General features: G+C 40.6%; 1 protein-coding gene across 1 annotated transcript; it reads left to right on the plus strand.

Annotated features, from left to right (window-relative positions):
- On the plus strand, positions 1-26,072 carry LOC149289379 (adenosine deaminase domain-containing protein 1-like). Its single transcript, XM_089490748.1, has 11 exons — positions 1-178; positions 2,038-2,226; positions 3,179-3,331; positions 7,596-7,697; positions 11,656-11,781; positions 14,961-15,087; positions 15,395-15,565; positions 16,057-16,286; positions 17,862-18,099; positions 25,549-25,681; positions 25,959-26,072. Exons 1-11 carry the CDS (start codon positions 1-3, stop codon positions 26,070-26,072), a joined length of 1,761 nt encoding a protein of 586 aa, XP_089346874.1.
- Positions 26,073-27,751: the final 1,679 nt, after the last annotated feature.

Raw genomic sequence — 27,751 nt, forward strand, 5'->3', positions numbered from 1 at the left:
ATGGCGAGCCTTGGTGGTTGGAGTCAAAATTCAAATGTTCCCAGTTTTGCCCAGATGTTAAAGAGGAACCTACCTGCTCAAAAACCAAGTGCAGCGGTGAGCAGAGCTCCAGTCCAGAGTTCATCTGCAGTACACAGTGAAAAAAATGAGGGAGCAGCTAAAGTCACCCCAGTGACAGGTACTTTTAATGTTTCTTAAGTGACACGTACACTGATTGGTTTCTAATATCTAATACAAATCTAGAATTAGCAAGTGCTGTTTCTAAACATGGTTTATTAAAGTCTTGGCGTTTTCCAGGAAATAAAAAATGCTTGCCACATGTACCTAAGTGGGTTTATTGATGGAAGGGAGAGTTGTAGATTTACTTAAATATTCCAACGCTGGCAAGTTTCTCCAGCAACAAGGACTGGGCTGCATTATTCAGTGGGTGAGGAAATATACATTATCAACTATACATTATACAGGGCCAGCCAAGCTCTTTCTGCAGCAGAACCTCAGTGGGGTGAGACTTCCATTATATATATAGTGATGTCAAGGAGCTGTAAACTATCCTACCGCCTCTCCCTTTAGTGAACAGACCCAAAGTAGGTATTGATAACTACTAAAATGTGGGTTTTCATTTATTTTTATATTCTTAAATTGAAAACTATGCTCTAGGGATGCACCAGAATGAAAGTTCTGTACCAAAACAGAAAATTCCGGATTTACTTGGCCGAAACCGAAAATTACCCCCCACACATGCTTTTTATTGAAAAAAAGTAAAACACCAAAATTGCTAACAGCAATCACACTCCTATCTTGCCCAGGCAACCAGTACATGTCAGAACCTGGGTATGATAGGAGTGTGATTACAGCCTCCCTATGCCACATTTAAACATCCATGCTATCACCACACACCCTCATTCACAAACATTCATTCATATTTGTTCCCTTAATCACGCATACTTAATCATACACTCTCCCCCACCCCCTTACCTGAACTGCAGAGCAGCCTCGCAGGAGCCCTGCTGCTTCCCTCTGTGTGTTGCTTGCACTCTGTGCGAACAACTTCTCTTGGGGGGCCCCCCCAGGGGAAGAAGGAACAGAGCAGAGTCATGTGACTTGCATTCATGTGACTCCGCTGTGTTCCTGCTTCTCCTGGCCCGTACAAAAGACGCTGCTTGCACACTGTGTGACCAATGCACAGGTAAGCAGCCTGGCGCCTGCGGACGGTTATTTTCAGCCTTTTTTTTATTATTAGTATTTCTGCATTTTGCCGATAATGCCCTTTTTGGCCGATGTATTTTGTCCACAGATATATCGGTGCATCCCCACTATACTTAGTTCTGTATGCGGTTTTTCTTAGCCCCAAAATCATTGCGCGTGCATAAGCTTAATCACTAAATGGAAATATTTGCTCAAGATATAAAATACAATTGATTGAAATTATTAAAAATATAATGCTACTATTTAATTTTGGGCTTTGCTCTGCTGAAGTTGTACATCAGTGGTTAAGTAAGTCAAGTAAAGATAGGAAATCAGGATCTACTATTTTGCTCGAAGATGTAAGTCACATTATGGAGTCTAACCATTTAATTGACAAATACGGCGCTTCCGTTAGCATTTGTTTTAGGTATGGGGGAAATGGTAATTGATGGGGAAGGATAATATTTCTCCTTTGTACACATCTCAGTGCAGCTCATTCTCCTTTGTAGGGCAACCTATAATCATACCTGGGAGCCTCTGGGCTCCGGCTACCTGCCCTTACCGGACATAGCTGGGATTGCCCACTGGCATCGGTTCCTGCTGACCTGGGGGGGGGGGGGCATTCCCACTGACATTGCGGGAAACACCCCCATTTAAAGGTGAAATGGGTTCCTGTGGCCTGAAGGATTGGGGTCTTGACCCGGAGAAGTGATGCGTCTCCTGGAGTTCTCCGGGTCCCACCCAGAGAGTACCCTCTCTATAATAGAGAAAACCTTACAGCTTTTCGATCAGACCTTGTAAATGTTTTAAATTGGCTCTTGCATTTTTCCCCCCATTTTCTTTTCCACCCAGGTAACTTTCCAGAACCGTTCTTATCTAAAGTTATCCTTCCCCAGCCAGTTGTCTCTTTGACACCTAAAAAAGTTTCCAAAGAGTTCATTGTGAAATACAGACGAGGTGAACTGAATCCAGTCTCTGCTCTACACCAGTTTGTGCAAATGCAGCGCATGGAACTGGAATTGAAGGAGACTGTTACTACAGGTGAAGATGTCTTTCTATATACATCATGTATTTATGTAAATAGACACGTGTGTTTCAGAGAATTCAAGTCAAAACCAGCGACTGAAGTAATACATCAGCTACCTGTACGACAGGTACCTTGCCAACTAAGTGGCTTAGCCTTCTCTATACCTCCCCTTTATTAAAGTAATCTACCAGAACCAGCCATTCGAAAGACATCCAACTAATAAAGAATAAAATCAGAAATCGATCAAACATTTAAAATAGACCACAAACACTTAATTTTAGAACGCAATCGTTATTTTATTGACCTTTTGTCCAGTAATCCACGACTAAGCCCTTTTTCCTGAAATCTTTTTTGAGACATTATTATATTACTATGCTTTATGTATTAAGCGCCAAAGTATTACGCACGCTGTACACTTTAAAGAGGGCCATTAACACATACATAACATATACATTTACACATACAGACACAACAGGAGCTGAAGAACATAAACAGGAAATTATTGTGTTTACAGACTTCATAGTGTTTGCAGATTATATATATATGTCAGCAAACACTATTAAGTCTTATTTATACTTAGTATATAGATATATATACAGATTTATACTGTATATGTCTTAGAAACCAACCTTATATGTTGACCATTAGATCCACATTTTCTCTTCTCTCATGATTGGCATAATCGTGTCGTCTACCTTTTTGTTAGAGACAGATGGGTTAAAAATAGGGCAAGGACTTCAGAACAGGAAGTTAACTATGAGCTTCAAAGATAAAATAATCCTTTAAATTTAAAACAAATATCTCACTAACAATTACATAGATTGAAACAAAAAAAAATAGTTAAAGAAATCCCACTAAATGTAACCTGTAAATGAGCAGTTGTTTCATCCCTTTTAATGTTACTTTACCTGTGTATGCATACACTGAATGGGCATGTGTTAACAGAATTAACTTCATTTTTTACAGCAAATGTTTTTGGTGCATATTTTGCCTTCTGTGCTGTTGTTGATGGTATTGAATACAAGACTGGAATGGGACAAAGCAAAAAGGAGGCAAAGGCCAATGCTTGCAAACTAGCGCTTGATGAACTTCTCCTGTACGAAGAGTCTGATCACGCAGGTAATGGATTTGTCCTGGAAGTAATTTGGCTTTGAGAAAGCTGCTCATTAGTTGAGGGACACAAGAATTGTTGACGGCTTTTAGGTATGCAGTATGAATGTTGGGATGATGTGTTTGTGGGAATTGGAGTCTTAATTACTGAAATGGACAGAGCATGGACAAGTTGGAGGGCCTAGTATTGCTTTTACTTGTGGTTCCCTAAGCTATTGTTCTAGAGCAGGGGTGGGCAATTAATTTTCCCATGGGGCCACATGAGAAATTGGAATGGTTTTAGAGGGCCAGACCTCTACAAACTACAAACTCCGAAGCCTTGTCCATTTTGTTAACTTATGTGCTGTTTAATAAAGTTATTCAAGCCTACGTCATTGGTAGAGGTGCTTGAATAAGTAAGGCCTGAATAACTATTAGCACAGCACAGAAGTGAACAAAATGAACAAGGCTTCGGAGTGCATACCGTATTTTTCGATTCTATAAGACGCACCTGCTGATAAGACGCACCTAGATTTTAGAGGAGAAAAAAAAGGAAAAAATATTTTGAGCTAAAAAATGGGCTAAAATATTTATTACAATAACTGAATAAGCTATGAACACAGTAAGACACACGCAGTAAGACACACACAGACACAGTAAGACACACACAGACACAGTGAGACACACAGACACAGTAAGACACACACAGACACAGTAAGACACACACAGACACAGTGAGACACACACAGACACAGTAAGATACACACAGACACGGTGAGACACACACAGACACAGTAAGACACACACAGACACAGTGAGACACACACAGACACAGTAAGACACACACAGACACAGTAAGACACACACAGACACAGTGAGACACACACAGACACAGTAAGACACACACAGACACAGTGAGACAGACACAGTAAGACACACACAGACACAGTAAGACACAGTGAGACACACACAGACACAGTAAGATACACACACACACAGTAAGACACACACACACAAACACAGTAAGACACACACACACAGTAAGACCTCCCTCCCTAACCCCCCTTCTCAGTATCTCCCCTCTAACTCCCTAACCCCCCCTTCTCAGTATCTCCCCTCTAACTCCCTAACCCCCCCTTCTCAGGATCTCCCCCCCTGCCCCGGTCACTTACCTTAAACTCCTGTGTTGGAAGCGTGAGGCGTTTGTCTCGGGTGCCGGCGCTTCACTGCTGATCGCCGGCGTCTGACGTCATATGCCGGCGCCCAGCGTAAAGCGCCGGCACCCGAGACAAACGCTTCCAACACAGGAGTTTAAGGTAAGTGACCGGGGCGGGGGGGGACACCGGACTCATTGGTGAGTCACCAGGACACTCTTTGCGGGCCGGTCCGAGCTATTCAGCGGGCCGGATGTGGCCCGCGGGCCGTGCTTTGCCCAGGTCTGTTCTAGAGTGTCCTATAGGTTCTTCTTGGTATTGACTTCATACGTTTGTAACACCAGACTTACTGGGTCTGCTCTCAATCATGTATCCCCTTTGTGTGTGTGTGTGTGTGTGTGTGTGTGTATATGTATATATATATATATGTATATATATATATATATATATATATACACACACACACAATGCTGCTGTTAACTTATCGGCCTTGCTTTGTTGCAGTTGTATGTTGGTAGTTTTGGTGGTTAAAAGAAGTGGAATCAGGATCTTCTATTTTGCCTGATGTTAAACCGATAAGCTGCCGTCTGAGAATTAAATGGACATACAGAGCATCCATTAGCATTTGTTTTAAGTAATGGTTAAATGGTTTATTACTCGGGCTGGTAATATTTCACCTTTGCAATGAGTGCAGCTCATTCTTCTGTGTAGGGCCACCTATAGTAGAGAGGGTTTTTCGATCCTTTCCACCCAGGTAACTTTCCAGTTATCCATCCTTAGCCTGTTGTCTCATTGACTACATAAATATTTTGTCTGAAGAGTTAAAACAAGCAAGCCACATGCTGGAGTCTGACACTTCAAATGGACATGCAGAGCTTCCGTTAGCATCTGTTTTTAATAGATCTGTTTCTTTAAGTAAAATAATTAAACTTCATTCCACTTTATATGTTTATTATTTTTAGGGCTGAAACAACGAATCGATAAAATCGATAATCGATTATGAAAAACGTTATCAACGATTTTCATAATCTATTGAATCGATTTTTATCGTTTTTATAAAATGTTTTTCAGAGCAAATGCTCTGGAAAAACTCCCATCCTTCTATAATCCGATCTCAAATAGAGATCGGATTATAACTGTAGAATCCAGACCCCCCGCAAAGCTGCAGGAGACCTGGATCCTCTCTGCCACCCGGTGAGGGTCTGTGCAAAACGCGCAGACATTCTCCGCTTCTCCCCTCCCCTTCCGCTTCTCCCCTCCACTTCTGCCGGGGCTTCTATTACTGAACCCGGCGTCACGTGAGACCTTCTGGTGCGGCTTCCATCAAGTGGAGGCGAAAAGCGTCTGTCTGCGCACATCGCACAGACCCCTACCGGCTGCCGGAGAGGATCCAGGTCCCGTGCAGCGCTGCAGGGGATTTGGATTTTAGTGCGCGATGTGCGCAACCTCCCTACTTCCCTGCACTTCTACCTTCCCCACCAGGGGTTAATATAGCAGCAGAAGAAAAACGGAGCAAGTAAGCACCACTGGGTAAGGTAAGCATGGAGTATTATCTTTATTTTTATGATTATTTGCCCTGTGTTTCTTTTGTTGATATATTAACCCCTGGTGGGGCAGGTCGAATTTTTTGGGGATCTATTAATTATGTCTTTGCATTCTTTAATTTGTGTTTTTTATTTTTTGATTGCTGTAATATATGATTTATTGTTTGTATTGTCCATATTTATATATATTTATATTGTATTGTGTATCCTTTTTTTTCTTTCTATATTCATTAAAGCATATATTTTATGCCTATTTTAGCGCTGTCAGTTTTTTTTTTATATCAGGCAGGCACAGTGGCATAAAGGGGCTATGTGGCATATCAGGGGGCACAGTGGGGATATAGGAGGTGTAAGGCATATTAGGGGGCACAGTGGCATATAGGGGGTATAAGGCATATCGGGGCATGGTGGCATATCAGGGGGTGTAAGGCATATCAGGGGGCATGGTGGCATATAGGGGGTATAAGGCATATCGGGTATTGAGGTAAAGGGCATATCAGTGACATTGGGTATAAGGCATATCGGGGGCTATAAGGCATATCGGGGCACAGTGGCATATAGGGGGGTATAAGGCATATAGGGGGTATAAGGCATATCGGGGCACAGTGGCATATTGAGGTAAAGGGCATATCAGTGACATTGGGTATAAGGCATATAGGGGGCTATAAGGCATATCGAGGCACAGTGGCATATAGGGGGATATAAGGCATATGGGGGCACAGTGGTATATCGGGGGATATAAGGCATATCGGGGGTGTAAGGCATATCGGGGAACACTGGCATATAGGGGGCTATAAGGCATATCGGGACACAGTGGCATATCAGGGGGCACAGTGGCATATAAGAGGTATAAGGCATATAAGAGGTATAAGGCATATTGGGGGGCACAGTGGCATCTCTGGTACATAGGTTGGCAAATAAAAGAAAATATAAACAAGAGACATTTTTCTCATAGTTTTTATTAAATATGAAAAAATATACGTTACATGAATTAATATTTACTAGTAAAACTTTTTTGGTATTAAAACTTAGAGAAATAGTGTGCTTGGGTTCCTTTAAAATATAGCTTTATTATTATGTCAGTGTTAATGACACATCGTAATGTAAATTATACGTTTTTATTTTAAACGAAAATTTTGTATATTGTTTTTTTTTATCCGATTATTCGAAAAAATAATCAGCCAACTAATCGATTATGAAAATAATCGTTAGTTGCAGCCCTAATTATTTTCTTGCTAGTTTGTGGAAGAACAATTATTTGGTTTTTTGAATCGAAACTATAAGCAAAATTGGAAACACGGTATCTGTGACTTTGCCAATGTGAATACCTGGCTTTACTTAAAGGGCCTCACTTTTAAAAATATTTTCTCTATAGGGTGGTTTGCTGTAGTCAATTAGCATAAAAAGATTTAAAACACGTTGAATACCCACGCATTTTAACAATTGGAGAGCTCATAAACCGTAAATGAACATTTCTGCATAGCTATGACCTTTTTCTTTTAAACAGTTTCTCTGTTCATATTATCCATCTCAATGGCATGTCCTATAAAGAAAATGATTTCCAGTAAGTATGTTTTGTACCAATTTCCATTTCAGTTCCACTTACTGAAAATAAAAGTGCGTGTTCTGTAGGAGGTCCTCCTCGTATTCCTGTGGAACCTACAGTCTCCTCGAATAGTACCGTAAGGACACGAACTGGTAAGTTTATTTTTTTTCTTTTTTTTTTTCTTTTGGTTCTGTGTTTGAATAGATGCTAAGGAATAAACACTGCCAAGCATCATTTTGAAATTGTGGTTTTAATTAGATTTAATGTGTTTCATTAATTTGTCATCTGACTTCAAATTTGTTATTTCGGTTTTCTCCCTTTTATTATTATCGATTAATCGGATAAAATTTTGTGTCAAGTTTAGACTGTATCATATTATGTAGGGCTGCGGCTAACTATTTTCATAATCGATTAGTTGGCCGATTTTATTTTTTTTTTTTATTTTTTTTTTTTCAATTAATCGGATAAAAAAAATGTATATTTTGCATTTATTTAAAATAATTGAATAAACAAACAGGATGTTAAAAACAAACAGCAGAATAAAAAAACTTTGATAAAAATGCATTTCTTGTTTTTTATTTCCCAACCTGCCCCCCCAGTTATGCACATTTGAGCCCAGGCTTGCCACACTGCCTCCCAGATATGCCACTCCGCCCTCACCGCATATGCCTTATATACCCTATATGCCTTATACCCCCACATATGTCACTCCGTTCTCCCCCAGATATCCCACAGTACCCTCCTAGATTCACAGACTTGTTTGCAGCACACTGACACAATACTTTTATAAATAAATACAGGATTAATCTTCACTGCCCCCAGGATTTAGATTCCCCTTAGTTTGCCCCCCTTTACCTTTTAACTGCACCTTAAGTTAACTTTATTAAATTAACCCTCAGTCCTCAGCATTAAATTAAACCTAAACACCCCATTAACCATATCTGCCCCTAAAATAACCCCCACCTTAACCTAACTTTCAGCAGCCCAAATATTAATTTTATACTCAGAGCAGTGTGGATGCTATAAGGAAATGGGCAGGGCCAATCAGTGTGACTGCAGGGAGGGACTGGGTGAAAAGGGGGTGGGGCCAATTGTCAGAGTGACTGCGGGGAGGGACTGTAAGTAGTATCTGTTGTGAGTCACACTGAATGAACTCAACTAACCGATAATGAAATTCATTGGCAACAATTTTCTTTATCGATTAGTTGTTGCAGCCCTAATATTATGTGGCCTCTACTAGCTTCCAGAAGTTTCTTCTTTTGAATTATGACTCGCTTTTAAATTGTAGGCAATCTCTGTTTATGTAATTAAATGCAGTAGTGATATGCCCCAAAGATAGAGAGGGCAGCAAAATATATTTTCAGCAGGATTGGGTGGCTTGCAGTTAAAATTGAAATATTAGAAGTGTTTCATTGGTTCTTTCAGGGTAGCATGTACTGGTTACCTGGGCATGATAGGAGTGTAATTGCTGTTAGCAATCATATATATTAATACTGTTAAAATTTTCTGTCCAATTTTGGTGTGTTACTTACTTTTAATAAGTGTAGTTAACACACCAAAATTGGACAAAAAAAATCAACAATATTATATATAATTTCTAACAGCTATCACACTCTTATCATGCCCAGGCAGCCAGTACATGCTAGAACCTGGGCATGATAGGAGTGTGATTACAGGGTCCCTATGCCATGCTATCCCCACCACACTCACACTCATACACAAACATTCATTCACTCATTCTAGGGCTGCAACTAACGATTATTTAAGCCTTGTTTATATTTTCTTTTATTTACCAAACTGCCCCCAGTTATGCACATCTGACCCCCAGCTTGCCACTCTTCCCCCCATATATGCCTTATACCGCCTGATATGCCACTGTGTCCCCGATATGCCTTATACTCCTTATATGCCAGTGATATGCAACTGAGCCCCCTGATATACCTTTTACCCCCAGATGTCTTATGCCCCTCTGATATGCCTAATATCGATATGCCTCATACCCCCTATATGCCTTATAACTTCCAATATGCCACTCACCCACATTTATGCCTTATACCTCCCTATATGCCACTGTGCACCCTGATATGCCACTCCGCCCCCCATAAATGCCCTGCACCACCCTGAAATTCATTATACTCCCTGATTCACCACTCTGCCTCCCCCAGATATGCCATTCTGCCTCCCTGAAATTCATTACACCCCCATACACCACTATAACCCACCCATACACCACTCTGCCTCCTCCTCCTCCCCCTCCCATACTCTACTCTGCCTCCTCCCCCTCCCATACTCCACTCTGCCTCCTCCCCCTCCCATACTCCACTCTGCCTCCTCCCCCTCCCATACTCCACTCTGCCTCCCCCCCCCCATACGCCACTCTGGCTCCTCCCCCTCCCATACTCCAGGCAGAGCGGTGTATGGGATGGGGGAGGAGTCAGAGGGGTTATGGAAGTGGAGGGGAGAGGCGGAAGTTGTCTGTGCGCATCGCACGGACACCCGCCGGCCGACAGTGAGGGGAATCCAGGTCCCCTGCAGCGTTGCGGAGGATCTGGATTCTAGTGTTATAATCAGATCTCTGTTTGAGGTCGGATTATATAAGGAGAGGAGGCTCCTCCTCCTCCCATACACCACTTTGCCTCCTCTCCCCTCCCATACACCTCTCTCCCTCCTCCCCCTCCCATACTCCACTCTGCCTCCACCCCCCTCCCATACACCACTCTGCCTCCACCCCCCCTCCCATACACCACTCTGCCTCCACCCCCCCTCCCATACTCCACTCTGCCTCCTCCCCCCTCCCATACTCCACTCTGCCTCCTCCCCCCTCCCATACTCCACTCTGCCTCCTCCCCCCTCCCATACACCACTCTGCCTCCTGTCAGCAACGGAGGTTCACAAGACACCAGGGAGCCGGGTAGAGAGGCAGAGTGGCGTATGGGAGGGGGAGGAGCCAGAGTGGTGTATGGGAGGGTGGCTCCCATACACCGCTCTGACTCCTCCCCCCTCCTATACACCACTCTGCTTCTCTCCCGACTCCCTGATTCTCTGTCAGCCGGTGGGGGTCTGCGCGATGCGCACAGACAGCCTCCGTTACTCACCTTCACTTACGCTGAGGCTTCTATGAGGCTGCAGTGAAAGTGCCTGTCAGCAACAGAGGTTCACAAAACACCAGGGAGTCGGGAGAGAGGCAGAGCAGTGTCTGGGACGGGGGAGGAGTCAAGGGGGTGTATGGAAGTGGAGGGGAGAGGCGGAAGTTGTCTGTGCGCATCGCACGGACACCCACCGGCCGACAGTGAGGGGAATCCAGGTCCCCTGCAGCGTTGCGGGGGATCTGGATTCTAGTGTTATAATCCGATCTCTGTTTGAGGTCGGATTATATAAGGAGAGGAGCTTTTCAGAGCATTTGCTCTGAAAAAAACTCTTTTTATAATCGATAAAAATCGATTCAACTAATCGATAATTAAAATCGTTGTCAACGATTTTAATTATCGATTTTAGCGATAAGTTGTTTCAGCCCTAACTCATTCAAATGCTCATTCCCTTAATTACGCATACTTGCTCATACACCCCCCACTCCCTTACCTGAACTGCTGATCTCTCCGTCGCAGAGTTCTGCAGGGGCCCGGCTTCTTCCCTCTGTATCTTCTCTTGCCCTGCCCCCAGGGATCCATTTGACATGCATTCATGTGACTCTGCTGGGTTACTTATTTTCCTTGCTAATACAAGAGATGCTGCTTGCACACTGTGTGCGACTAATGCACAGGTAAGCAGCCTGGCCCCTGCGGCCGATTATTTTCGGTAATTTTTTTTTAATATTTGGCCGATATACCAGTGCATCCCTATGCAATGTAAAACCAATGCCCATGACCAACGTGCCAGAACGTATTAGCTTACTAATGAAAGAGTTCATCTGCAAACACGCACGGGTATATATATTTTACTGCGGAATGTCATATTTGAGGGAAAAATAAGAGATGCATTTTAAAGCTATTGTTTGTTAACCCTTTTAAGTTATAGTTTACGTCTGTGTATACAGTGTAACATGTACTTATGTGACCTTCTTCACCCTCAAGAGTATTGATTAACAGGATCTTTTTTTTTCTTCTTTTTCAGACAGACGTTCCTTTGTTCACGAAAATATTTCCTCTACAATTAAGGAAATGTTTAATAACTTGTTGTCTAAGTACCCAGAGTATGAAAACTGTAGCAGTTCACTTGCTGCTTTTGTAATGGAAAAAGGTAAAGCTTTATCTGAACTACATAGTGAAGTCCTTACAAAGACACAACCCTGTCATAGAAGGTAGAAGTTCCCCACTGTTACTTTAGTTAATGTAAAAATTTACTTTTATCCTTGTTCTCTTAAAACATCCAAATCAACACAATAACTGTGGGGGGAAAAAAGCTATTAACATGTAAATACAAACTACCTCACCATACTGCTGTATATGACTACTTCTGTTTATTGGACCAAATTAAACAGCAACCTTGTGCTACTATATATATATAAAATTCTGTAAAGTAAGAGAGCTTTCAAAAATAACATGTTAAGTTTTTTTTTTTATCGTTTAACAAAATGTAACGTGCTTGAACAGAAAAAAATCCAAATCGATATTTGGTGTGCCCACTCTTTGCCTTCAAAACAGCATAAATTCTTCTAGGTACACTTGATTTTATAAGTAGATTTACATGATGGAAACTAGACTGTTTCCACCCGATGTGTTTATTGCATATTGTATGAAATATTCTTATCACCGTTCTTATTTTGTGGTATTGTCACCCACCCCACACTTTACAAATGCTTTCTTTTGCATCCCAAAACGTTTGATTCAGGCTGGTTAGACAATCCTTGATGCCTGGTGTCAGGTTTTTGAGGATAAAGAAGCTAGTAGACTGGGAGGCACTAGGGCCAAGTGGATGGAATAAGGTCCAAGATAGTCAGCAAGGTATGCACATGTTCAATCAAATCGGTTGGCAGGCAGCAAAGTTCATAGACTGTTAGACTAGCAGAGGTTGGCAGGCATCCAGCAACAGTTCGTACACAGTAAAAACAAGCAAGAGTCAAAATCAAGAGGCAGAACGATGGTGCCTGAAGCTCAATGTAGCAAAGACACAGAGCTACTGAGAGTCTTTATAGTGCTGCTGGGGTCCAAACGAGGTGACCTGAGAGATATCTGCTGGGTAGGGGGTGGAGATGATGCTAGGCAGTCCCAAAAGGCTGCCCTAGTACTGCCCAGCCTGAAGGCTCCTCCCACTAGCTGGCTCGTCAGCATTAGTATCTCGCACCACCATTATGCTGCAGACGGGCACATAACTCTAATGCACAGTTGCTCAAACTGCCTGCTGCCTAAAGAGACGCGGGGGGCGCAGCGGAGGGCCGCAGGAGAGGGGAGGGTTCCCTTTGCTGACCTGCCGCTTTGGGACCCTGCTGCCACATAGTGAGCGGATCATCCATCGAGGGCTCTGGGGAGGTAAATGAGGGTCCCATTTGTAGGCCTGACACTGGCAGGAGAAACACACATTGTTATCAGTCTATTTACTTGTCTCAGGAGTTAACTATACATCCATGAAGTGGGACTGGCTCTTTTTGAATGCCAAATTAAATAAAATCTCCTCCAGGTAGCCCCTCATGGTTTTGTTTCTGCCCTAGGTCGGAGCTCAGGTCTTCATCCCTTTCTTTTTTGGTGGACAGCCTACTTTTTGGGATCCTGGCTCTAGTGTCCCTGCATGTCCTCGGTTAGACTATTTAGGTGGAGTGTCTCCTAGTAACCTGCACAGTCCTTCAGCACATTTTGATGCAAGCTACCTGCGTGATTTTCTTTATTCTTTCTTTCTTCTCCTCCTCTGTATCCCCTCATTGGTGTGGCCTTGGGTAGGCTGTACTCGCCTAAGGTTGGCTCTGTTTAGTCTACGAGAGCAACTCTATCCTTGCTGCAGGGAGGGGATGCTCTAGTGTCTTCCTGTAGTTTAGCAATTTATGACACATGCTTTCAACATCTTGGTTTAGCCAAACCCTCTGTAGATTCTTTTGTGAAGTTACAGCTTTAACAGGTGCAACAAGGCCAGATCGGCCTTGAAGCATGGAAACGAGGACGTTGGATATGCGCTGCTCTAAACTTCTTTTGCATTGTAGTAGTTCATAAGTAGTCTACTTTCACTGTAGTAGTGCGTAGTGCTCTGGCTGAAGTATTGTGCAGCAGATTCTGGTTCCAACAATTATCTTTGCAAGGATCAAGAGAATTGTTTAAGGGTACATCAGGAGGCAAGTGTTGGTTCACTCAAAGTAAGCAATCCCCAATATTTAAATGGTTCTCCCTTTCTTCTAAGTATAATGGATGTTACACACGCAAGTGTTGCAGAATTTTAAATATTTTTTTCATATAAAGTACAAGATGAATTAAGTTTTAGGTGTCCTTGATAAAAGAGAGCTCCTCAGACCTACAAGATGCTCATTTGCTTATAGATGCTCATCTGGGTTCTCCTGAGAATCTTGTCCTGAATACATCCGACGGAAGCACTCGCATCCGTTTTTTGGAGCTTCTGTTGCTGATTAAATAATATTGGACTTAACACCTGGAGATTTAGAAGACAGAAGTACGGATACAGACAGCAGGATGGTGATGGTGTACCAGAACCACCGAATATGCACAGAGGAGTCCCTCTATGGTGGAGTTGACAGCTCACATACAGTCGCAGACAGGTTAGCATTTCTCGGCTTGCGACCATCTACGTTCTGGATTTCCTTAATCTCCAACCAGACAAACGAGCTAGCATCCGGTCCATCTAGGAGAATGGTACTTTTGTCCAGGTGTTTTTTTTGGCAGCCCACTTGTGCATCTGATTCTGTCAGCTACAAAGTAGAAATTGGACAATTGCTGTCTTTATAGAAGGCCTTTTTAATGCTCTCTTCCAGTGGTGGTTTGGCTAGCTTTCCCTTTTCCTCACTTGTGTCTCCTGGCTTAGCTTGTTAAAAAGATCAGGAGGAAGGCGGCAGAGGTTGTTTTAATTGCCCCAGACTTTTAATCTGGATTGCCCATACCTGGTATCTCAGGAAACTGGCACAAATGAATTTTTTTCTTTGCATATCTATTTTTGTCCCTCTTAATATATTTTGGGATAATGAGGGGTTTTTTTTGTTACTGGCTTTTGTTTTGTACTGCTGGTCAGTAGGTGCTACCCTTGAAAAATAAATTCCCAGGTAAGAATTCTCTGTTCAGCTCGGTACACTTTCCTTTGAATGTTGTTGGATTTTTCACATTCTGTTTTAAAATGCCATACATACTGTTTAATTAGAAATTAAAGTCCATAAGTAAGCAGCGCTTACTGCTTTCTTAGATTTCCAGATTTACATGTATGTTTTAATCCAGCAATGTTGCTAAACTTTTTTTTGTTTGTTTGCCAACCCCCCTCCCTTTATCTAGGAGGGCAGCTTTGGGAAGTTGTTGGTATAGGCACAGGAGAGAATAACTATGGGCAGGGTATGCCGAACAACGGAAGAATTATTCATGACTCCCACGCCATTGTGACTGCAAGACGATCCTTGCTAAGGTAAAAAGAAAAACCTACCTTTCGATCTAAAAACACATGTAACATCAGTGTGTTCCATGAGCTGATCATGGAGTTTCATCACGGTGAGTGATGACATTTCCTTAAATGGAACAGTTACATACAGTCGATATTTAACTCTTAGTAATGTTTGCAACCATGAACGAGAAATGCCATGGAGCAGTAACCGCTAACGTCTGTTCCAAATTGGTTTGGGATTATAGTTGGATGTGTCTGTTGAGTCATATGCACGGATGACAGATTCCACTGTTGGTTACGTTTAGTGTTTCATTTTACTGTTTTATTTCAGGTACTTTTACAGGCAACTCCTCCTTTTCTACAGTAAAAATTCCAGCATGATGGAAAAGTCAATTTTTTGCACCGAACCAGCAACCAGCCTCCTTGCCCTAAAACAGAACTTAAACCTTTACCTGTATATGAACCAGCTACCTAAAGGAGCTGCCCAGACCAGTCCGCAGCTGTAAGTACTGCTTGGGGTTTTGCATCATTTACTAGTCTGGTTTGCCCCCAGTTATCTACATTGGACATTTTTCACTGGTGAAAGAAATTTTTTTCTTGAAACCATTTTTATAAACATACCAGTCCAAATTAACAGTTTTTCAGTTACAGTTTATGAATATCAGATAAAGGATAAATGATACGCGGTGATGAGAAATGTTCTCATCATTTTCTATTTATTAGCAAGCCGTTTCGTGTATTATACTGTTCACCTTACAGCAGAGAGCTTAAATGACCCTGTGGTTTTGTGGTCTCGCTCAACACCGGCAGGCTTAGGTATTATAGATGCTCTAGATAAAATCTGCTGTAGTATATCACACAAATGATGTAGTTTTCAGGGGAAAAAAATAATTTTCTGAATTTTTATGTTGAACAAATATTTGATACTTTGCGTACGTGAAGTACCCCGAGTGCTTAATGATTTAAGTAAAGAAACGCCATTTTTGTTTTTAGGTGTCTTAGTCCGCATTCCCTCTCTGCACATGAAGCTAATGATAACTTAAGTCTTCATATCTCTGTGGAAGGAAAGAACCACCCGGCGGCATACTACCCACGTGAGATTTCTAACCACATGAGCAGCATGTCCGGCACGGACAAGCTAACCCGGTGGCAAGTGCTGGGTGTGCAGGGGGCACTTCTGAGCATTTTCATACAGCCAGTCTACATAACCAGCATTATTGTTGGTAAGTCAATTTCCACCCTTACCTTACCGAGGGTCTGTGCCATTTTTACCATACGCGTGGGTTTAATCAAGATTCCCCTTTTCAGTGTTTAATGTACCCACGCAAATTATACGCGCTTTTTATCAGAAAAAAATTACAATTGTTTCGGAGACCACAGGAGGGTCTAGACAGACCATGCTGAGTGTCTCCTGTCCTCCAGTAACCTTCTGGAGGGCAACAACAGTGATGCCTATATGAAGGGTATTGCCAGTTGGGCATTCCTTATAATGTGTGCTGGCTTCTGCTGACAGGGGAGTCCTGACTGTCAATAGACAGCCTGATCGCCCATGCATCGGCACGGAGAAGTCCCTGCTGCTGCGAAAAAACACATGACATGCGAAAGATAATCTTGTCGTTCCTTATTGTGGACGTACCTGTGTCTATAGTGTAAGTTTTTTTGTTACTGTAGCTGAAAATCCTGTTTTTGGTAAAGACACTACATATGCATCATTTAGTCTGATAATAAGAGGTGTTCTACTGCGTCTAGTAATCGGCAAAATGTTTTGGCCCAAGTTTTAATAATATTAATTAGGGCTGAAACAACGAATCGATAAAATCGATAATAATCGATAACGGAAATCGTTGTCGACGATTTCCGTTATCGATTAATCGAGTGATCGATTCGTTGTTGGAGCACTCGGCTCCTTTTACTTACCTCCGCGAGCGTTCCCCGCTTCCGCTACACGCGCTGCACTCTCCGCCTTCTTCTAGTTGCGTGTGGCTCCGTTCGCACAGAGCGGTTCTCTCTGTGCGAGTGGCTCCGTTCGCACAGAGCGGTTCGCGGGGGTGGGGGTGGGGTTTCAGGGGATGCAGGGCAGAGTGGGGGTGGGGGGGCAGGCCAGGGTAGGAGACTGAGTGCAGGGCAGAGTGGGGGTGGGGATGCAGGGCAGGAGACTGGGTGCAGGGCAGAGTTGGAGACTGGGTGCAGGGGCACAGGGCTGGGTGCAAAGTGCCAGGGCTGGGGCTGAGTGCTGGGTGCAAAGTGCCAGGGCTGGGTGCAAAGTGCCGGGTGCAAAGTGCCAGGGCTGGGTGCAAAGTGCCAGGGCTGGGTGCAAAGTGCCAGGGCTGGGGCAAAGTGCCAGGGCTGGGTGCAAAGTGCCGGGTGCAAAGTGCTGGGTGCAAAGTGCCAGGGGTGGGGCAAAGTGCTGGGTGCAAAGTGCCAGGGCTGGGTGCAAAGTGCCGGGTGCAAAGTTTCTTGAACAGTAATAGTCCACCTCTTTTCAGAATGTTTGGGGTTATTTTGTTTCATAAATATTGTGTTTGGGTTTTTGTACTTTGAAAATATTGTTTTTTTATTACATCATAACAAAATAAGAATGTTAATGTAAATTTTAAGTTGTTTTTTAACATCCAGTTCATTAAATTATTTTAAATAAACAAAAAATTTGCATATTGTTTTTTTTATCCGATTAATCGAAAAAATAATCGGCCAACTAATCGATTATTAAAATAATCGTTAGTTGCAGCCCTAATATTAATGTAAAATGTAAATGCATACTTTCTGCTTTATGGTTTGTTTCTGTTCTTGTTTCCCAGGGAATGGCAGTTGTACAAATACCAGGGGGCTGGAAATCGCTATAAAGCAACGCATTGATGATGGCTTAACCTCACGACTGCCTATGTTTTACTTAGTGAATAGGCCTTACATAAGCATCGTCCCAGCCACTCACCCTGTCCACGCGGTGGTAGGCAATCGGAACCTGAGTCTGAACTGGTCACAGTGTGATTGCTCTTTGGAAATTGTGGATGCATTAAGAGGAAAGATAACTGAAAGGTATTTTTTACCTTTTATATGGGTATGATTGGGTTGAAGAACTTTGGAGGTTGAAAGATTTATGATGGAAAATCTTGTAAAAATGTACCACTTTTAATTTTGTAGAGGAGCTGGGGAGTTGCTGTGTATCATATATATTTATTTTCCCTGGTTTTCAGCAATTTTTTACTCTATTTGGATCTGGTCATTCCAGGGCCGGCCCAAGGCAAAATGCCGCCTGGGGCGAATTTTAAAATGCCGCGCCCCCCCCCCCCTTATCTACCCTTCCTCTCTCTCCATCCCTGCCGCCCCCCCATCATCTACCCTTTCCACCCCCCCCCCCTTGTACTTACCTTTCAGCAGTCCTGAGGCGAGTCTCCCTTCCTGCACTCAGCATTACAAGCCGGCACCGAGACCGAACAGGGAGACTCGCCGCAGAGGAGAGAGAGAGGGGCGCCGAGCGGGTACTGGCAGCTTGGTAAGCGAAAACCACTCGGCGCCCCTTTCTCTCTCTTTCGATTTAAAAAAAAAAAAAAAGGGCTTGGGGCGGCAAAGTGCCGCCCCACTCGGCTCCATTGTCGGGCCGGCCCTGGGTCATTCTATGAAATGTGTTGTATTAAAATCTGTTGGAGGGTGAGTGAGATTATATATATAAGTCCAAAATTAACAATTGCACTCCAATCACCACTTTTTTTGCCCGGTGCCAAGTAGCTGCAACCGCAAATCATATAACCTCCAAAAATAGTTACCGGCACTCCAGGGACTTCTTTAAATAATCACTCAAGAAACTCCAGTTTTCCAATCAACGTTTCAGTCTGTTTATTAGACTTTCATCAGGACATGTCAGAAAAGCAGTGTGAGTCATATTTATAGCAAAAAAAGATCATTAACAAGACCTACAACACCTGTAGTGCTCGAGGTATTCAGACCCGGCGTGTACCTTTCCCGAATACGCATGTGCATAGTGTCAGCAATGCTTCCGGGTCTCAGACGCACCGTCTGAGGTGCGGATCGTCATGGCAACGTTTACATTTAATCTGCATAATACGTGTCTCCTATGCCGGTCAGTAAACCTCTTATTTGTGCCTTTATCTTTGTGTATATAATGCTGTACTCCTGTGTACAGGATCAGCAGTGATTAATTTGTAGACAAATATAAATATAAAGACAAAGTTATCATGATTAAACAGTGTTATAAAGAATAGTGAGTATATGTATTAGGGCTGAAACAACTAATTGATAATAATCGATAGGGAAAATCCTTGTCAACGATTTTCATTGATTAATCGAATCGATTTTTATCGATTATAAAAAGGTTTTTTTCAGAGCAAATGCTCTGAAAAACTCCTCTCCTTATATAATCCGACCTCAAACAGAGATCGGATTATAACACTAGAATCCAGATCCCCCTCAACGCTGCAGGGGACCTGGATTCCCCTCACTGTCGGCCGGTCTCTCACTTCGGTCTCTCTCCCCCCTCCCATACACCCCTCTGACTCCTCCCCCTCCCATACGTCACTCTGCCTCTCTCCCGACTCCGTTACTGACAGGCACTTTCACTGCAGCTTCGTAGAAGCCTCAGCGTAAGTGAAGGGCAGTAACGGAGGCTGTCTGTGCGCATCGTGCAGACCCCCACTGGCTGACAGAGGATCATCCTCTCTGTCAGCCGGTGGGGGTCTGCATCGCACAAACAGCCTCCGTTACTCACCTTCCCTTACGCTGAGGCTTCTATGAAGCTGCAGTGAAAGTGCCTGTCAGTAACGTAGCCGGGTAGAGAGGCAGAGCGGTGTATGGGAGGGGGGAGGAGGCAGAGTGGTGGATAGGAGGGGGAGGAGGCAGAGTGGTGTATGGGAGGGGGGAGGAGGCAGCGTGGTGTATGGGAGGGGGAGGATATGTTTATATGCTTGTGTAAATATATTATGACTATATGTATATATGTATCAATTATAATATATATAAACCAATAAATAATTATATGTTTAACTCAAATGTTACAAACCCAAAATCATGTGAATGAAAATCCGTTTATGTAAATATAAATAAATATAATGTAAAAAAATGAAAAATAATAAATACATTAGTGCTACTATGTGTGAAATCATCTTGTTGCCTGATGTTGTTTGTCTATTGATTAGAACACTAAATAATCATTACCCATTAAAATAATGCACTACATAACATATTATTAAATTATTCAAAGCATATAAAATAATTAACATTTTTCTAAACCTCAACATGTATACCAATTCCATTAAATTAGTCTCTCAAACTCCTTTATCTGAGAAAAAGTTAATCAACCTAATCATTCTTGGTTTGATGTTTAATATTATAGGTATGAAGCAAATGATAATTTCTCCTATAGCCCACCTGGCACCATAGTTTTTAACTGGACTATCCAAAATGTCTCGCGTTGCAATAGAATTTTACCTCTATCCCCCCCCCCCACGTCGAGATTCAGGGATGTGATCTATTGCTATAAACCGCAAAGATGACAGGGCTTGTTGTTTTTCTAAAAAATGTTTAGCTACTGGTTTATCTGATGCTCCATCTCTGTATGCAACTCTGATGCTTGAGCGATGTGCCCTAATCCGTTCTCCTAATGTATTTTCTGTTTTACCAACATATGACAATCCACATGGACATTGTATTTTATATGTTACATGTGTTGTTTTACATGTAATCCTATGTCTGATATTAAATATCTTTCTTGTATGTGGATGGGAGAACGTTTTGCTCGGTATCATATGGCTACATGTGACGCAACCCAAGCATCTTACACTGCCATAATTGCTATATTGTTTATTTTCCTTGCTATAGCTATCTACCGGATCGACTTTTACCAGTAGATCCCTTAAATTTTTATTACGTCTATAGCTGATCACTGGTCTATGCCGAAACGTAGTGGGGAGTGTGTTGTCTTTAGCTACCATATTCTAGTTTCTATGTATACTATTGGTGAGCTCGTGACTATTTATGTTATATGTAGTCATACAGTATAATTTAGAATCCTCTGTTATCACCTTCTCTTTAGGGCCTAGCTTAGCCATTCTCAGTGCTTCCTGTAGCAGGTCCTGTGTAAATCCCCTTTCCAGAAACTTATGTTGCGTACATTCCAATTGTTTCTCTGTATTAGTAACATCTGAATTGTTTCGTAACACACGCAAAAACTGTGAATATGGTAATGACCTGATTAAATGTTTAGGGTGTGCACTTTTAGCGTGTAAGATCGTGTTACGATCAGTGGGTTTAGTGTATAATGTATAGTTCAATTTATTGTTTGCAACATAAATTTCTAGATCTAAGAATTGAATCCTCGATTTATGTATCTGAGAAGTGACTTTAATCGGTGTAGGTAATTCATTAATATATTGCACGAATGTTTTAGCTTCAGCTTCTGTACCTTTCCATATAATGAGAATATCGTCAATATACCGAAAGTATTTGACGATATTCTCCTTATATATGTTCTTAGGGATATTAATGAGACAAAATAGGCAAAACCAATATTTCGTCACACACACAAAATAACGACGCTACCAAATATTGTAGTACCACATCCACAATATTAATTTAAGGAGATACCCTATATTTTATCTCCGATCCTAAATTCTTTCAGATCGCCGAAAATTATAATTCAAATTAGATAGATATCGCCACGATAGTCAATAAAAATATTATTTATTGTAAACACAATTTATAAAATATCTATATGAGTCACACAGTGCATAATATAAAACACAAAATTCTTAAAACATGTCAAAAATAAATCAATTCAAATACAGTATATTATCGATAGTTATCAATATGAATCATTATTTTATGAGTCTAACACACAATTAATTTCCAGTCCACTCAGCAACCAAAAATTGATAATAATCAGGGCAGAAATAAAATATATCACTATTTCTCTTGTATTGGTTTAACTAATATAACAAATTAAAAATAATTTAATTGTGTCTAAGAGTATTAGTGAAGTTCCTAATAGATGCAAATAATGTCAAACTTCGTCTATAGGTAAAAATACCTTTTCATTATTGTTATTATCACGGGTTATAAGCTGCAGTCTCACAAGCCGTCATATACAATAATGCAATATACTATTTCCCAGAAACAGGGAATTCTATACGAAGAAGACAAAATTCATCTCTATTCAGAATAATAAAACAATTATAATTACCACAACTTGTTGCTGTTGTCCAACTGGTCCTTGTAGAAATTAATCCAGATTATAGGTTAGGACTCCAAGTAGTTCCAAGAGTGAAATATGGCGCCAGAATCTTTAGATTCCAATTCTCTGGGGTAAATTTGGTGAATAAGTCCGTCAGGGTCTGTCCATTTCAGGGTGCAATCTTTTTTTTTTTTTTTTTTCTTTTCTTATTATTATTAAAGACATAAGCTTTTAAAGACAGGGCTTATTATCATTGCCTCCACCTCTTGATTGGAATTCTCCAATCATAACGGTGGGTTTTACCCATTATAATTAGGATTTTTACTCATATTTACACCGTTGTAATTTCTTAATTTACTTGTGAGAGACGCTCTTGTCTAAGAATCAATTTAAAACCATTACGTATGTTTTTTGGAATTTATCCTTGGTCACCCTAATCGCCAAATGTTACTTCCTAGATAGTAACTCAGGTCTTGGTAGTCTTCCCATGTATCCCCCATTCCAAGTTACATTTGTAAGGATATGCAGTGTCTACTCCTTAACTTTCTCATGGAAGATAACATTAATTGTATCATATATACGCTGAAACATCATTATACATGAATACTCCTTTGTTCTCAATTATAGAGAGAACAAGGACAAAAAGAAATAATCACTATATGATTAAATAAAATGGATCTGACTCCATTTTGTGTTCATATAAAATACAGAATATGTGGAATACATGTTTTCTATCATAAAATATCTGACAATGTCCAACCAATAGAGTTTTTCCACCCCGAAAACATAGGCATTAGCATACATAGGAGCCATAGCTGCTCCCATGGATGTGCCTGGTAATTGCATAAACCAGTCAGATTCGAACCTAAAATAATTAAATTGCAAGGTTAATGTTAATAATTCTAAAACAAATTCAAGCGGAGGTCCTTTATGGTATGGTGATTGTGACAGTAAATTTCTCATTGCTTCAACTCCTTCTTCATGAGGAATTATTGTATATAAGCTACTAATGTCCATAGATATTAGAACCATATCTTCCAGATCTATGTCCATTTTCTCCAAATGTTTAATCAAAGTATTAGTGTCCTTCAAAATCGTAGGTATAGCTTCAACTGATTCTTTAAACTGAAAATCCAACCATTTCGCCACGGGTTCTAAGATTCCCCCAATAGCCGAAACTATTGGTCTCCCCGGTGGTTGTTGTGCATTTTTATGAATCTTAGGTAGTGTATACAGCACTGGTATTCTCTGATGGGTAGTCAGCAAGAAGTTATATTCTTCCATTGTGATGTATCTCCTATGCAATCCTTGCTTCAATGATTCTTCTAACTTGTATCTTATAGTATTAGTAGGATCCTCATGAATTAGTTTATATGTTGTTTTATCTGATAATTGAGATCTTATTTCTGTAGCATAATCTATATAATTTTGAATTACAATACCTCCTCCTTTATCCGCTGGGCGGATTACTATAGTAGTATCTTTTCTCAAATTGTCTAGTGCTACTCGTTCCTTTCTTGTTAAATTCTGTTGGAATGATTTTGTTGTATGTATTTTTTCAATTACTTCCTCTTTTACTGTGTTTAGGAACGTTTTGATTGTAGATTGTGTTGGGGGTGGATCAAATATACTCTTAGGTTTAAACCTTGTTCCCATAGTTTCAGTTTGATGTTGATTACATTGTTTATTCGTATAAAAAAAAAATTTTCTTTTCATTTACTGCAGTTTAAATGTATGCTTTGTCATGACGACCCGGAGATCAGAGAGCGGGTCTAAAATCTGTTTTCTCTTCTTGATATTTTCTATTCCTTAAGATTATAGTAATTTTTTACACACGAATGAAGCACTAATATTATATATATATATATATATATATATATATATATATATATATATATATATATATATATACACACAAAGGTATAAATAAGGGATCCACAGATCGGCACAGGAGATACGTAGTATGCAGATTACCTGCAGTTCAAATGCACGAGTTGTTACAACGACCCGGAGATCAGATTGTGGATTTTAGACTATATATAATTAATCCACATATACATAATCATAATATATACACACATTAACACATTCATTAATTAATTTTATAATACATATACTCACTATTCTTTATAACACTGTTTAATCATGATAACTTTGTCTTTATATTTATATTTGTCTACAAATTAATCACTGCTGATCCTGTACACAGGAGTACAGCATTATATACACAAAGATAAAGGCACAAATAAGAGGTTTACTGACCGGCATAGGAGACGCGTATTATGCAGATTAAATGTAAACGTTGCCATGACGATCCGCACCTCAGACGGTGCGTCTGAGACCCGGAAGCATTGCTGACACTATGCACATGCGTATTCGGGAAAGGTACACGCCGGGTCTGAATACCTCGAGCACTACAGGTGTTGTAGGTCTTGTTAATGATCTTCTTTTGCTATAAATATGACTCACACTGCTTTTCTGACATGTCCTGATGAAAGTCTAATAAACAGACTGAAACGTTGATTGGACAACTGGAGTTTCTTGAGTGATTATTTAAAGAAGTCCCTGGAGTGCCGGTAACTATTTGTGGATGTTATATATATATATATATATATATATATATATATATATATATATAATTTATATATAGTGTGTGTGTACAGATGAGTCAAGAGGAACCTTTTGGGGTGACATGGACCCCATTATGTTTGGTCTAAAACAAAACTGTATTTTACATTAAGAACCTACCAAGATCATGCAAGAGAGTGACAGTGTCATGGTTTGAGGATACTTTTCTTCCTCATTATCTGACAAGATCAAGAATTCTGCTTTCTATCATAAAATTCTATAGAGGAGGTGTCATTGGACTCATTGCCAATCAAACTTTTTCCGCACAGGCAATTGGATGCTACGTACATTTCTCTTAATGAATAAACAACATGATACACCAATGCAGAAAATCTGAAGGGCAGCAAATATATTTTCACACCACTGTATACAATAATTTCTCGAAGACTGAAATATTATACAAAGTGTGTCATTATTATCAGTATGAGTAACTGATATTTTATCAAAAAATTAAAACAAAGATGAGGAAAAGGTCCCCATATGATAAACATGAAGGGAAAATGTGACAGTTTTTTTAAATCATAAGTAATGTAAAAGTAACTTCCTTTTTTCATTTTGGACATATTTCCAGATGTAAGACTGTACATAATTTTAAACTGATATACCTAGATTGACACAATACGTTCAGTCTTATTGTGAATTTGCACATGTTGAAATATGTGTTGCTTTCTCAGCTCACCATTTAAAAGCGGCGCATCCATGGCGAGTCGTCTTTGTAAAGCTGCAATGTTAAGTCGATTTAACCTGCTTATAAAGGAAGCCAAACGAGAAGATTTGAATCTGGGGCTTTCATACTATGAGGCAAAGGTAGGTCTACAAAAATCTGCCACGGACATACTACTTTCAGGATTCACTACTTAGCTAGCCCTATATTGGATAACCAGCGTTCTTACAGATACATGAATGCAGCTGTTATCTGGAAAAGTAGGCATATTTTAAGGAACACTCATATGGCTTAACAAAGTACCCAGGATACAATATTACCATACATAATGAAAGGTTAACCTTTTGTGATATCAATTTATATTACTGTCCTTTTTTGTTATTTATGTAATCTTATTTTTTTTTTGCTTGTTTCTTAAAGTGTTTGTCTGGATCCTACCAGGAAGCAAAATGTTTGCTGAAGTCCTATTTTGAACAGCAGGGATACGGATCCTGGATTGTGAAACCAAATGCCACTGAACATTTTACAGAATAGTTTTTTCTGCTCTCTAAAACGTTTCTGAAAAATCAGGTTTAATATATCACAATGTAATAAGCGACCTAGCATAACACAAAAACCATCATATTTTTTGAAGTATCCAGATGAGTTTAATCTTTGACAGTTGTCTTATTTTTAGTTCCTTAAAGCTGATTGCAAAAATCACCCATGTCAAAGGGAATTTAAAAACCAGTAGTAAATACTGCATGCTGAATATTGTTTGAAATTTCCAATGTGTTGGACATTTTGTACTTCCTATTTTCTAAACGGGAGGGGTGTCTTGTTAGAAGCAAACATACTGTTTATGTTACATACACATTGTGTATTTTTGTTTTAATAGAAAAATGTCAACTTGTTAACAATTTACATGGGTATGTAAAAAAAATTTAATTTAAAATCATTTGGATGAAAGATCTTGCATACCAAGCATTTCATGTTAATAATAAACAATACAATATTCTGTCTTGTACAATATTTATTTCATACAGTTAGAAAGTGATTAAATCTAAAATAGTAATACCGATAAGGCTTTTTCATTTCCAAATGCAGAAGTTTGGCAGTGTGTCCACTGTAAAAAGTTTATATATATCTTATCTACTACAAGGAGGGAGTCATATTTCATAGGTATTGTGGTAAAATGTATGGGAAAGTGGTGGATGGGATATATATCTCACCTGGTTGCCATGCACGGTAGTAAACCCAGGAGCCCTCAGGTGAGGCTTCCTAAGCTCATTACTGGGGAGGAAGCCTTAAAAGAGAGGGCTGTTGGGTTTGCAAAGGAGAGGAGGGACTGAGGCAGGGAGCAGCTACAGCCAGCGCTGCAGCCCACCAGGTATGAAGCTTTACCCAGGGACAACCTGTTACTTTGCTTTGTGCCAGACCTTAGGCTTGTAGAGAGGTATCCGAATGTTTAGTTAGAGCCGGACAGGCTTAGAGTTTTTGTTTTCAAGGTGCTCTGTGCCTACATCTTCTAAATAAACACGCTTGAATTTTGAAACCTGTGTGAATACAGTCATTGCCGCCCCATGTGTGAGCTGTCCCCTACAGTAGTTAAATGTTAGAACAGGTCATACTCTAAAAGGTTGGTAAGGGCTAATGCAGTGCGGGAATTTAAACATGGATGGGATATGCAAGATATGTTTTCCTCGCGCCATTGAAACATAGCCTTAATTGTAAAAAGAGGCGCCGTAGTATGAAAACAATGAAGCACTTAAAAAATGGCCTTTGACATTGTATCGCTGTTTGCCATTTCATCTGTGCTGCTCACCTGCGTAACCTACGGCTTGGCTAACTAAAGCTCTCAGCCCACCCTGAGTGTGCTTCAGTCTCAAGGAGTCTTACTCTTCCAGCCACTGCTCCTTGTCTCCATTTTGTTAATGATAGAGCTTAGTGCTGCTATTTCTATAGTTTTAAATGAATAACTGTTACAGGACCTCTGTCATGTCATCATGACATCAGCAGGGGTTTCCTCTAGCTACAAGAGACATCCCTGGGCCTACAACGACCCCACAAAAATCTTAATGCTCTGTACAAGACATATATTTATTTAGTCCTACTTATTCTTTGGTTTTTGTTAAGTTCCTCTCCATATTGATCAAAGCTGGCTCTGGTTCTGGGTTGAGGGGAACTAGTGTCCTCTCCTTCCCTGAGAGAGAAAGATATTTCTTTTTCTTAAG

The sequence above is a fragment of the Sceloporus occidentalis genome, unplaced genomic scaffold (assembly GCF_023333645.1).
Source record: "Sceloporus occidentalis isolate IW3139 unplaced genomic scaffold, rSceOcc1.0.p SCAF_46, whole genome shotgun sequence".
In the NCBI taxonomy this organism is placed as follows: domain Eukaryota; kingdom Metazoa; phylum Chordata; class Lepidosauria; order Squamata; family Phrynosomatidae; genus Sceloporus; species Sceloporus occidentalis.

What these genes read in the sequence shown, in the direction of transcription:
- LOC149289379 (XM_089490748.1), top strand. Translation starts at nt 1, where the DNA reads ATGGCGAGCCTTGGTGGTTGGAGTCAAAATTCAAATGTTCCCAGTTTT. An exon ending in GAAGGAGACTGTTACTACAG is followed by an intron (nt 2,227 to 3,178) that starts GTGAAGATGTCT and finishes CATTTTTTACAG; the next exon opens with CAAATGTTTTTGGTGCATAT. An exon ending in CATAACCAGCATTATTGTTG is followed by an intron (nt 16,287 to 17,861) that starts GTAAGTCAATTT and finishes CTTGTTTCCCAG; the next exon opens with GGAATGGCAGTTGTACAAAT.